Consider the following 12,887-nt stretch of genomic DNA (forward strand, 5'->3'; position numbering starts at 1 on the left):
CCTTCTTCACTGGAACTGACTGACACCGGGGTCACGCCTTCTTCACTTGTACAGACTTATATTGGGGCCACGCCTATTTCACTGGAACTGACTGACGCAGAGGCCACGCCTCCTTCACTGGAACTGACTGACATAGATGCCATGCCTTCTTCACTGGAACTGACTGACACTATGGCCACGCCTTCTTCACTTGTACAGACTTATATTGGGACCACGCCTATTTCACTGGAACTGACTGACGCAGAGGCCACGCCTCCTTCCTCCTTCACTGGGACGAGTGAGTGAGACAAAGGATAATGCTCCATTTTTGCTGACTAACAGACACAAAGGCCACGCCTTCTCCACTTGGACTTTCACCACTGTGACGGACAGGGACCGAGGCCACACCTCCTTTCTTCTTCATTGAGACTAAATGAGACAAAGGACATAGCAGGAATACGCCTCCTTCATTGGGTCTGACAGGCACAAAGGCCACGCCTCCTTCCTTTACCGGAACTGACAGAAACAGGCCACAGCTTCGTCCTTTACTGAAGCTGAAGAGGACATAGGACACACCTGCTTCATTCTTTCACTAGGACTGACAGACAGAGAGGTCACACCTTTTCCTATGAACACTTTTACACTTTATTTATATTCTTTCATTCATGCGAACAGAGATGAACGCTTCACAGGTACACCTCTATCCCTGACTCTTAATTTAGCTGGGTTTTATATAAGCAGCTGCATTTGCATATTGGCTCGTCTCCCAGTAATCACTGCCACGGCGCAGGAGCTGAGATACAAACAGCTAAATCAGAGCCACACACATTCTTACACTTTATAAAACAAACTCTTGCTCTTTTCCACTCATTACATCTGTGCTAGGGATTAGTCTTTTTAACTTGAAGCACTTGTGAGTGATTTCAGACATTTCATGGTAAAACAGCAGCTGTGGCTCTGTAGGGTGCCTGCTAAAGACACATGACTACTCTTCTGTACACACACACACACCTGATATATTCATATCGCCAGCTTCTGTGCGTTTGAGTAAAATGGAGTGAACTTCCTGTGATGTCTTGTTCAGGTGATTCTATATTTTTCACTGAGTGAAGCCACTGGGCAAACAGACTGGCATGACAGCTGCAGCTCAGCAGACCAGTTTCCTCACGCTGTGCTCACTTCCTCATTAGCATAACCAGCTAATCAGACTGGTATCCCCCTACCTCACCAACCAGACCATGTGTCACTCACATCAAATGTTTAAAGGAATGGTTTAACAACAATAACAACAAAAAAAATCACTTTTCCTCCTTACTTGAAGTATATTTGACCAAACATCTCTAATATGGTCTCTAAAGTTTCTTTAGCTTTGCACTGGCGCTAGCAAGCTAGCAAGGGAGGCTAAAAATCACAACTAATCATCACACATCACACCTTCACCTCAAACTGTCGAAGTTTTCAGTATCTCAAACAAACTTATTCATGTGGTTCAAGGACAGCACAGAGCTAAAAAAATCAAATAAAATAAAAAAAACAGTAGCGGCGGCCATTTTGAAGCTAGCACATTTTCTTATCACGCCATTCCAGCATCATTTTGAATGCGGAATTGAATAATATTCGGATAATCTAGTTTAATAAGATTTACATATTTACATTTTGCTTGCACGGTGCTTAGCGACATTACCCTTGTACCTCCAGTGCGAAATTAAAGAAGCTAACTTGTCTTGACTAGATTTGATAGAGGAACGTTGTGTGAACTGTTTCCGTAAGGCCCACAAAATGTTTGCGTCATTCGGGTCACTAGCTCTTTATCCACAAGGCCTTAATTAGCTCGTGAGGTGAATCAGGCGAGCTTGTGACCGCTCAAAATAAGAGTACCTCAGCTACAATAACACTAACTAGCTTACATAGCGAAAGCTGTATTTTTTTATTTTATTTTCCCAGGCAAATTTCCACCCAACATTAATGCCAGTTATCTCACTAAGACTTTAACTAGAGAGCTAGCAACATCAGCTAGCTAGCATGAACGAAAAAAAGCTAAATTTAGACAACGAGATGGCATTTACCTCATCTCCTCAAACATCTATGCCTACAAAATTAACCATTTCCTCATTTTTATATTATTTGCTCCTTAATATTGGTCTGAACTGAGGTTTCACTACTGCTAGAAGCCACTCACAGACCATGTCAGTCATAAAATTCACCCATTTTAAGAGGGAGCGTATCTATGTTCCCAGGGTCCTATGTTCCCCAGATTTACATAACGAACACATGAAAAAGGGTCCTATGTTCCCCAGCTCTATAGAGCACATAATGGGAACCTGAAAAACAGTATGGCATTTCTTCAGTTTAATGTATACATTTCACTATTGTTCATGCATGGAAATGAACCGATTAACAGCTATTTTTAGAGCATCAATGAGGTATGATATTATTCATTCAAATGTGTCTTTGGTGTTTAAAGTTATAAGGTAATAAAGTTAATAGGGCCCTGGGAAAATGAGGCCTGACTACATAAATCTTTTTTTTATTTTATTTTTTAAGAATGTTTACTTAATGTGTGTTTACAGAATATTGAACTGGGGAACATAGGACAACTTATCTTATATGCTAACCGCTAATTTTCCAGTTTGGGTCCTTATGACATTCTTATTTCTAGCAGCTCTTCTTGGTACACTTCTCTCACCTTCTGTGATTCTTCTGCTAGAATTTGGGATACACTTATTGTCTCCCTGAGACCTCCCAAAAGACCTAATGTCAGCTGTCTGTTTTTTGCTACTCTACAGAGAGAACCACAGAGCTAAGCAGCTAATCAATAAAGTCATTAGCGCTTTAGTGAAGCGTTTTCACTGTCTTTCAACGCTTAACTAACATTTGAACAAACTTTACACACAGAGTACAAACTCCTGGTTTTTTCTGTTTCACAGCTGATGATTTATTCTCTTAATCCTACCGCCATCATGCATAAATGTTTAAATAAAGCTAAATTCATAAGCCATTACAGGAATGTCTCCCGATTTTTTCTTTTGCTTCTATTCTGTTTTTTTGAACATTGGTCTCACAAGAGCCATCCCAACACTTTAATCATGCAGTAAGATAAGCCCTCGAAGGTTAGAGAGATTGAGCCAGCATTGTTGTAGACTTTGTGACCAGACGGCAATGTAACCTGATGCGCTCTTTTTTTTTCTTTTTAATATGGAAAACTAAAAGGACAACGCTGTTAAAGGAGCAGTTTGCGATATTTAGAGCCGTCTAATGGCCTGCAAGTCAAAATGCCTTCACGTCATGTGTTGAAATTGTTTATGCCTAATGAGTTTTCTCTTTTTGAGGAAAAGAACATAACTGAGCAGGGAGTGGGGCTAATTTCTGGGACAGAAAAGGTAAACAGAAGCCTGAAATGTTGGGGGGGGGGGGGGGGATATATCAGGATATGAACATTTCAAATATATTGGGAATTAAATTTTCTGAGTTATCGTTGAAATGATTTGATTACTACACGTCCTGAAAGACTTCTAAACGTTTCAAATGGCATCTTTAAGGTAAGGATCAATACAATATCGTAGTAAGTTTTTTTTTTTCAAATTATTTACTAACCTAGCCAACAGCTTTAAGTGACCACTTTTGTAGGTAGCACAACCTTTTAACATCGGTGTGTTCAAAACAGCACTGGAACGCAGGGACTGAATGGATTTGAATGTCAAGTCTTCCCTTCGTCTGATTAATCTGGAATTCTGCTGGCTTTGTCATGTTAAATTATTCATAACCTTTTTATTTTTTATTTTTTTAAAGAGGTAAAGGCAGATTCATCACTAATGAATTCTGCACAAGCTGGTCTGAAACCACTTTAAATGATTAGTCATGATGTACTGGGAAACAAAGACACTGAGAGCAACAGTGACCTCTAGTGGCTGAATGTTAGAATTACACTAAACCGTGTCATTGACAATGAGATACGTTAACTTTAATTATAAATACAATGTATATATATATACATACAATGTATATATATATATATATTTATATATATATATATATATTATAATATGTAATATATAATATAATATATATATTATAGCACCATAATTAAGACAAGGTGAAGTTTGTGCAATATTCATAAGCTTAAGGAATAAGTCAGGGAGAAATAAATAAATAAAATAATTATGTAACTTCCGGTTGCTATTTCTAATGCGTTTACTTACTGATTCTGGATAGATACGTAACTTAAACAAATTTTAAAAAATCTATTTAAATTGTATTATTTATTTATTTTTTATTGTCAACGCAGAGTATATATATCTATGGACACCATCACCGCTACAGAGGCGCGATCATACTAGGTCCTACTGGGAAATGTAGTTTTTTTTATGACCGTAACTGTACTGCAGAACCTGCCTAATATTGCAAATTATGAACACAACTTAAACGTGTCTTAAAAATGATCCGTAAGTCAATTTTAAAAAAGACCAAATCACTCAAAACCGCCTGAAAAGTACATATAATAAAAGGTAAACATGACGTAGATTATTTGGGCACGTTACTTCCGGCAATCACGTGACGGATGACGTATAAATCACGTGACAGCAGTCAGCTGATCCACAGAAGCCGGAAGTTTTTGACTTCACCTCAGATGAATTGTGGTTCTGTTTGGAAGCTTTTCCCGGTTTTTGTGTAGAAAAATTGCAAACTATGGACGATAGTTAGTTTATTAAAACGCGGAGTGCTTGGAGAATCCACTCGTGGCATTTTAAACCTGAAAAAAATATATATACAAACGGTAAGTTCGATTATTTTTCTTTTACAACACATAAATGTGTTGGTCTGTTCCACAATGCTTCTCGTGCAAGCTATTATTAAACGTTATTAATTACGTAATGTAAACATACATGTCAATTTTATGGAAAATAAATTCTATATTTATGGGAAAAGTTATGGAAATGTATGGAAACTAGCCGCTATAAAAGAGCTAACTTGCTTCACAGACGTTCCAAGACATTAAACATCACTATATAAACGAACTAACTAACTAACTAAATAAATAAATAAAAAGTATGTTGTGCCATTCTGTATTAAATAAAATGAATTCATTGTTGGCAAATCGCTGTGGTATAAAACCCTTTGGGACGTGCTGGGGAAATATTCCCCTTCTTGGTGATAAGTTTAACTTCATGCCACATCACACCACCCTGTTGTTGATTAGTTTCCTCTAACAGCACACCCTGGACAATTTTATTGCTTACTAGTCAGGATTTCTGCAAAGGCTAATGCTGACTCCTTCATCTGCATTGTGTTGAGTCGTCTAAATTAAAGTCTGTGGTTTGCACATGATGTCTCTCTCTCTCTCTCTCTCTCTCTCTCTGTGTGTGTGTGTGTGTGTGTGTGTGTGTGTGTGTGTATAGAAGGTTTCAAATCAGTATGATGCAATGAAGCCGTGTTTGAACTGATTACATTGTAATGATTCAAGATAGTGTTGAGTCTGACATCACTACTACTGATGTCTCGGCTCAGGGGAAAAATATGTGAATAAAATTTTTTGTCAAATTGTTGTTTTCAATAAATTTTTTTCAAAACACAAGCCAGAGATACTTAATTTTTTTAAATTCTTTATTTTTTCTTTAGAATTGGCAGATTATGAAGACTGAATGATTTTGTAATAATGGTCTCTCTCTTTCACTCTCTCTCTCTCTCTCTCTCTCTCTCTCTCTCTCTCTGATAAACTAATAGAGATGGAGTGGCTGTTGGACCCCTCCCACCTCCTCAGAGATTCCTCTAATGGCACGAACACCACCGAGCTGACCTATGGCTTCGTATCCTGCGCCGTCTCCGTCCTCTTCTTTGGGAGTAACTTCGTCCCTGTAAAGAAGATCGACACTGGTGATGGTGAGACGTACAAAGCTTTTGTGTGTGTATGAGGTCAACAACTGCGTTACTGTACACTTCAAGCATAAACCACTGGACCCTGTATAATCATGAAAGGTGCTCTACTTGTTTCATTGTTCTCGTGTGTGTGTGTTTTAGGCATGTTTTTCCAGTGGGTGCTTTGTGCTGCTATATGGACGGTGTCTTTGATTGTGAACATCATCCTGAGCAGCCCAAAGTTCTGGCCTCTGGCTATGCTGGGAGGAGCCATCTGGGCTACAGGTAAGCGTAAAATTGAGTGTTCCCTTGGGATACAGGTTTCCCTTGGAAGATGATGCGCTGCTGTTCAAAGATGTAAACTATTTATTTATTTATTTTTGGCCTTGGATGCAGCGCAGAAAAAGCCTTGGAAACATGTCTCGTGTGTATAAGTTTTTGAGCTGAACATAGAGCTAGATTCGCCATTTTAATCATAAAATAAGTCCGACTACACGTTGACCGGCAGGAGCCGCGGCCAATCAGGATCGAGGAAGAAAAGAGCGAACCGAGGAGCAGAGATTCCGAAATGTATTTGTTCTCCATTTTGTTGCGAAGCCGTCAAATGCTAGCGAGGTTATTTATCCACGTTGTGTAATTTTGTCTAATTTGTATAAGTGTCCAGCAGCGACGTTGTTTAATTAGAGAAGTTACGATAGAGGTGTTCATGTTGTTCTATGTCTTCTTGCATTTCATTTTACTCTGTTATATTGGCAAGAGTGGTTCATCCGGGAATTATGTTCCACGGATTAAATAATAAAATAGAATTAAGTAGGTTAATACAAAATAAATAAATAAATGCACGCATAGTAAGCGAATCGAAGTGATAGTTTTGTTCTCTTCACTGTATTTAAAGTAGGTGTGGTATTTGGTATGGTAACACGTATGTTGGTTTGGACATAGCCTTGAATTCATATCCAGTGTGTAGTCCTTTGTATTTGCAGCCATAAGATTAAAACGTGCACTCTTTATTTAAAAAAGAAAAAAATGTAGCTTGTAATAAAGCGAGAGCGATGAATTCAACAATCTTACATTCAGAAATTTGTCACACAGGATGTTTTTATATTCTTTCTGTTTTCCTTTAGGTAATATCACAGTTGTGCCCATACTCAAGACCGTTGGTCTCGGTCTAGGCCTTTTGATATGGGCTGCCTTCAACCTCCTGATGGGCTGGGCCAGCTCACGGTAAGTTCAGAGTCAAACAAACCAAAAAAAATAGTTAGCAAATGTATGTGTGGGCCTTTCGAAAGGAAAGCATTCAGGGCGGCCATTTTAGAGTAGTTCCTGACTCGGGTTATTAAACGGTCATCACTTAAGGCAGGGGTTCCCGAACTTTTCCAGGGCAAGGCCCCCCAAATGGCATTAACATTTGACCGAGGCCCCCCCTTTTGCAAGATGTCTTTTAAACACGTTAAAAATACAGACTTCTGAATATATCCCCCTTTATTATTAATAATTACATCTTACATCTTTACATTACATTACATTAGGAATTGATTGTGTGTGATTGTCTGAGAGTGAGAAAGAGAAAACATACTAGTGGGAGGGATGGGCCGTCTCTCATATTTCCAAGATCTGTTACTGTGGTGCAGGAATAAATCTCCACTCACAGTCCTTACTCTGTTCTCAGGTTCGGCTGGTTCGGTATTGAGGCAGAGAAAGTCTCCAAACCAACACTTAACTACTGCGGAGCCGGCTTGTGTTTGCTTAGGTACCACACACACACACACACACACACACACACACGTTTTTGTCTTCATAGTGTTTTCTCTTCATTTATGAGTGTGTTGATCGTATCTGTTGCGTCCCCACAGCGCCATCGTGTTTTTCTTTGTGAAGAGTGACGGTCAGAGACCTGCTACACCGGAAGAGACGCCACTGCTAATAGACAGTGTATGTATACTGGTCATGTGTGTGTACAGTGCCATGAAAAAGTATTTGTCCCCATCCTGATTTCTTCTGTTTTTGTGTAGATCTCATACTAAATTGTTTCAGAAATTACAACAAAGGCAACTTGAGTAAACCGCAAAATGATAAATGTTGTTTATTGAAGCAAAAAAAAAAAAGGTATCTAATACAACTGGGCCTGTGTGAAAATGTATTTTCCCCATAGTTACTAATTCCCCAAGTCTATGAAACTGCATTCATAATGGGGTTCAGCTGGACTAGACGCAACCAGGCCTGATTATGGCAAACCCTGTTCAATCACATCAACACTTAAATAGAACTTTTTCAGCAACATGGAGTTGGTTAAAAGGTCTTGCGCAGTAACACGCTATGCCCAAGTTGAAAGAAATTCCAGAAACGATGAGGAAGAAGGTGAATTGAAATGCATCAGTATGGGAAGGGTTACAAAGCTATTTCAAAGGCTCTGGGACTCCAAAGAACCACAGTGAGAGACAACCTAGCAGTGAACCTTCCCAGAAGTGGCCGACCTTCCAAAATTCCTCCAAGTACACAGCGGCGACTCATCCAGGAAAACACAAAAGAGCCAAGGACAACATCAAAAGACCTACAGGCATCTCCTGCATCAATAAAAGTCACTGTTCATGACTCCACTATCAGAAAGACTCTGGGGACAAATGGCTCCATGGAAGAGTGGCGAGGTGAAAACCACTGCAAACTCGGAAGAACATTAAGGCTCATCTGAATTTTGCAGAAACACACCTTGATGATCCTCAAACTTTTTGGGAGAATGTTCCGTGGACTGATGAGTCGAAAGTTGAACAGTTTGGAAGACGGGAGTCCCGTTACATCTGGCGTAAACCAAGCACAGAATTCCTCAAAAAGCACATCATGCCTACAGTCACGCATGGTGGAGGCAGTGTGACGGTGTGGGGATGCTTTACTGCTTCAGGGCCTGGACAACTTGTAATAATTGAGGGAAATATGAATTCTGCTCTCTACCAGAAAATCCTAAAGGAGAATGTCCGGTCTTCAGTCCGTAAGCTGAAACTCAAGCGCAACTGGATTACGCAGCAAGACAACTATCCAAAGTGTAGGAGTAAATCCCTGTCCTACAGGTAATTAAGGCTGATCTCCAATTATCAGATGCGTTTGGTTGCAATTATTGTTGCTAAAGGTGGAACAACCTGATTTTAAGTTTAAGGGGGCAATTAACTTTTCACATTGGTGATGGGTATCAGATACCTTTTTTTTTTTTTTTTTTTTGCTTCAATAAAAAATAAAACTGTATTGTGTTTACTCAGGTTGCCTTTGTTTTATGTTGTCATTAGTTTGAAGATCTAAAACCATTTATTATGAGAATACACACAAACAGAAGCAATCAAATACTTTTTCACAGCACTGTATAGGATGTTGAATAGGATAAGATTAATCCCTCATGGGGAAATTAAATCTTACACCAGCTGCTTGTTAATTATCGAGGTGCTGGAAGCTACTTCCTGGTTTTATAAAATACTCTATATTGGATGACGGTATTGTTCTAGTAATATTGTTTTTAGTAAAATAACCTTTTTTTTTTTTTGCTGATCTTCTCTGTTTCAGAGTGTGAACGCTGACTCTCCAGCATCTTCTGATAACTCGTGGGTGGACATGTTGCCGCCCTTCACCAAGCGCCTGGTGTGAGTATAGAAATGATCCTCAACTGTAGGAAAGAAATCGTTTTCCTAATACCTCTGACTGAAGCAGGACTTTAGTTCAGTTAGATCGACAGATAAGATGATGACCTGTAGCCTTGTTGTTATACGGTCCGGTGCAAAAGTTTGCACACCCCTAGGACAAAATGGAGCCGAATCTGTAAGATGACATTTTTTATAGATGTTCCGTCACTAACAAAAGTCACGAATAGTGAATATTAAGAGAGAACTACGAGTTTAAGAAGTTTAAAGCGTCTTTCTTTTTGGAACGTGATGTAAACAGTATCGAATAGTTCTCTTGCTTCCTGTTTAGGCCAGTTCTTGTTCTTGAATGTTCACTGAAGGGAGGGTGAGTGGTATAAATAATGCTAGCATTCTGTAATGATTGTTTTTCTCAGCGGTTCGGGACTTGCCGTAGGTGCAGGACTCCTTTACGGCTCGTCGTTCATCCCCATGCTGTACATCAAAAACCATGCAGGACAGCAGGACAGCCAGTATGTCGGGGCAAGCCAGTTCGGTAAGTCCAGGCCAACATTTCTCTCTTCATGAAGTGACTGATTGATTTTTTAAAAAAATTATTATTATTATCCTATAACCGCACGTCCCAGAGAAGTTTATTCCTCTTATAATACTACAGCAGTCTGCTGTTTTTAATGAAGCACATGAATGTGATTTTTCCGGTCATGGTTGCATTCAAAGCTGTGGAACGTCTGAGAAACAAGTTATTTCCTGTTATCACTTATGTTGGAGCAGCTATGAACAATCGTTTCCCCCACCAACAAAGCACAAAAATTCTGTTCAAAAAGTACTCATACTGGAGACTGAGTAATGTATTCGTATTCATTATCGTATATGTGTATGTGTGTATCATATCTGCAAGTGGTGTGTGTGTGTGTGTGTGTGTGTGTGTGTGTGTGTGTGTGTGTGTGGTTTCAGATCTGGATTACGTCTTTGCTCATTTCAGCGGGATCTTCCTCACCAGCACCGTGTACTTCATCATCTATTGCGCCTTCAGAAAGAACAAACCGCAAGTGTTCCCTAAAGCCGTGCTCCCAGGTAGGACACGCCCTCGTATGTATAACACTGCAGGACGTTCCAGAACGTCATCACCGGAACATCTTTAGGCAGATGTTCTGCTTTTTGTAGAGCAGGTCGTGACCGTCGAGCCCTTGTGTCGATTCTGTGTTGCACAGGGTTTGTTTCCGGGTTGATGTGGGGCGTGGCAACGTGCTGCTGGTTCCTGGCCAATCACTACCTGAAGCCGGTGGTGAGCTTCCCGATCATCACTACGGTGAGCGACACGGACGATCACATCCGCCCTCGTCCTGCGAGACGAGATAAAATGAGCTCCGTTAGCGGGAGAGATGCACGTGACGATGCCTTGAAAAAGAAATTGAAATGTTAAAAAGTTCATTCTGATAATATTGTGTGTGTTTATTTGACAGGTTCCAGGGCTTATTGCTGCTTTATGGGGGGTCGTGGTTTTTAAGGAAGTGAAGGTAACTGTGTATGTGTTTCTCTCTCTCTGTGTGTGTGTGTGTGTGTGTGTGTTGTAATTGTGTATTTATTTTTCTTTTTGTCTATAAAAATCTCTTTCAGGGACTAAAGAATTACCTGGTGCTCATCCTGGCGTTTTGTATGATCGTGAGCGGAGCGTTACTGACCGCCTTCTCGCTGTAGTTGCACATCAGCACCACACGGTGGACACAAAATGCCAAATCCTTCCATATGGGTCACTGTTAAGCTTCATAATCTGCTCTGTACCTCAGAATGATGCTCTCGTTAATAAAGTCCTGATTTACTGTGAATCAACGTCAGAAAGTCAGACGATACAAGACGTATCGACACACAACCCCTTTGTGTCTTCGTTTTAGTGCCAGTTCTTTGGACAGACTGTAACTGACCTGTAATTATTTCATTTATCTGCATTTCTTTCAATCACGTTTACAGCACGAAGGACCTCATTTTAGTTTTCTAGTTGCACATTTTGCGATTACTTGTACTTGTCAAAGGTCACGGGAAATGGTCTCGAGATGTGTTAACCGTGCCATGTACACTTATTAATATCACTCTTTATTGATTTCCTGCCACTTTGTTTAATGCCATATTATTATAAAGGGATTGTGATCAGGCAGCTGATAAGGGCAAACTTTTAATAATTGAATAAAAGCTCTTGTTTTTATAAGTAGTCCTTTTTTCATTTATTATTATTATTATTATCATCATCATCATATTTCGGAGTAAAACATGCATATAAATTGTCATGCAAGCAAAGTAATTTTTTTTATAAAGGTGCCATTGGTAATGTTTAAAAAGGTTTTTACACCTTAGATTTGCAATATTGCGACGGATATTTCCGGCGAATTACTTTTCGTTTCCAGATTCTAATACGTAGATTTTTTTTTTTTCCGGGCCAGAAATAAGCTCCGCCCTCAGACGAAAGAGCGCAGAGCAGCTCAGATGGGCTTTTTGTCTTTAAAAGCAGCTCATAAAGGCGTAAATAAATGGTTTCAACAGGGGGGTGGGGGGTCAGTCGGAGAAAATGAAAAGGGGAAGCTTATCGGTCATTGTAATTGCAACTCGCCTTGCAGTCAGTAGGGGGAGCCAGAACATACAAACTGCTCCTTTAATCAATTATGCGATTTAAAAAAAAAAAAAAAGTATTCATTTTTTTTGTAAAATTGATTAATAAAGACAGTCTGACGCTACATATTTTAGATGACCATCGCTTTCCTGGCTACATCCAAAAGATCATGAAATATTACATATTGACATTGACAAAAAAAAAATGATTGCAATAAAAAGGTGAGAACTCTATCCCTCTCTCTGTGCCACCCTATCCCTCTCTCTGTACCACTCTATTGCTCTGTCTAGGCCCAGATATCCATTGCAAAACTGATTGTCTTCCTGTAACATAGTTTGTAAATTACTGTGTTATATATTTGCTCCTTTTAATTATAAATCTTTGTGTGTGTGTGTGTTTGTCTCTCTCTCTCTCTCTCTCTCTCTCTCTCTCTTTCATTCTAAACGCTGGTTTAAACCACACATCTGCTGACTCGGCATGACACAGCTGGCGTGCTTGATGGCTTTCTCCGTGTTAATTTGCATCCTGCAGTAACAGATCTAATCGAATGATGTAAGCTTGGTTCATGTAATGTTCAGCTTCACTAGGTATTTTGAAATTGTTCAAATGACATACATAGTGGAGTGTCAGAAGAGCTTTTGGTAATAGTTATGACAACACACGTTTGGCTTCAGAAACCATAAAAATCTGGGTTTTTTTTTTGTTTGGGGGGGTTAGTGGATGAAATCATGTCACAATTCACAAGGTTTTGTAATCATTTTCAGTCTAGTCATGGTTTTCAGCTGACTTCTTGAATTCCCCTACCACATGCAAACGGTGAGTGATTAGGAAAT

General features: G+C 39.5%; 1 protein-coding gene across 1 annotated transcript; it reads left to right on the forward strand.

The window, feature by feature from the left end:
- The first annotated feature begins 4,497 nt into the window (after nucleotides 1–4,497).
- On the forward strand, nucleotides 4,498–11,655 carry tmem144a (transmembrane protein 144a). The gene is made up of 12 exons (XM_053619388.1): nucleotides 4,498–4,753; nucleotides 5,701–5,856; nucleotides 5,995–6,117; nucleotides 6,957–7,056; nucleotides 7,502–7,582; nucleotides 7,686–7,764; nucleotides 9,379–9,455; nucleotides 9,869–9,987; nucleotides 10,407–10,526; nucleotides 10,664–10,761; nucleotides 10,916–10,969; nucleotides 11,070–11,655. Exons 2-12 carry the CDS (start codon nucleotides 5,703–5,705, stop codon nucleotides 11,148–11,150), a joined length of 1,086 nt encoding a protein of 361 aa, XP_053475363.1. The 5' UTR covers nucleotides 4,498–4,753; nucleotides 5,701–5,702; the 3' UTR covers nucleotides 11,151–11,655.
- The last annotated feature ends 1,232 nt before the right edge of the window (nucleotides 11,656–12,887 follow it).

This window comes from Ictalurus furcatus, chromosome 29 (assembly GCF_023375685.1).
Source record: "Ictalurus furcatus strain D&B chromosome 29, Billie_1.0, whole genome shotgun sequence".
In the NCBI taxonomy this organism is placed as follows: Eukaryota; Metazoa; Chordata; class Actinopteri; order Siluriformes; family Ictaluridae; genus Ictalurus; species Ictalurus furcatus.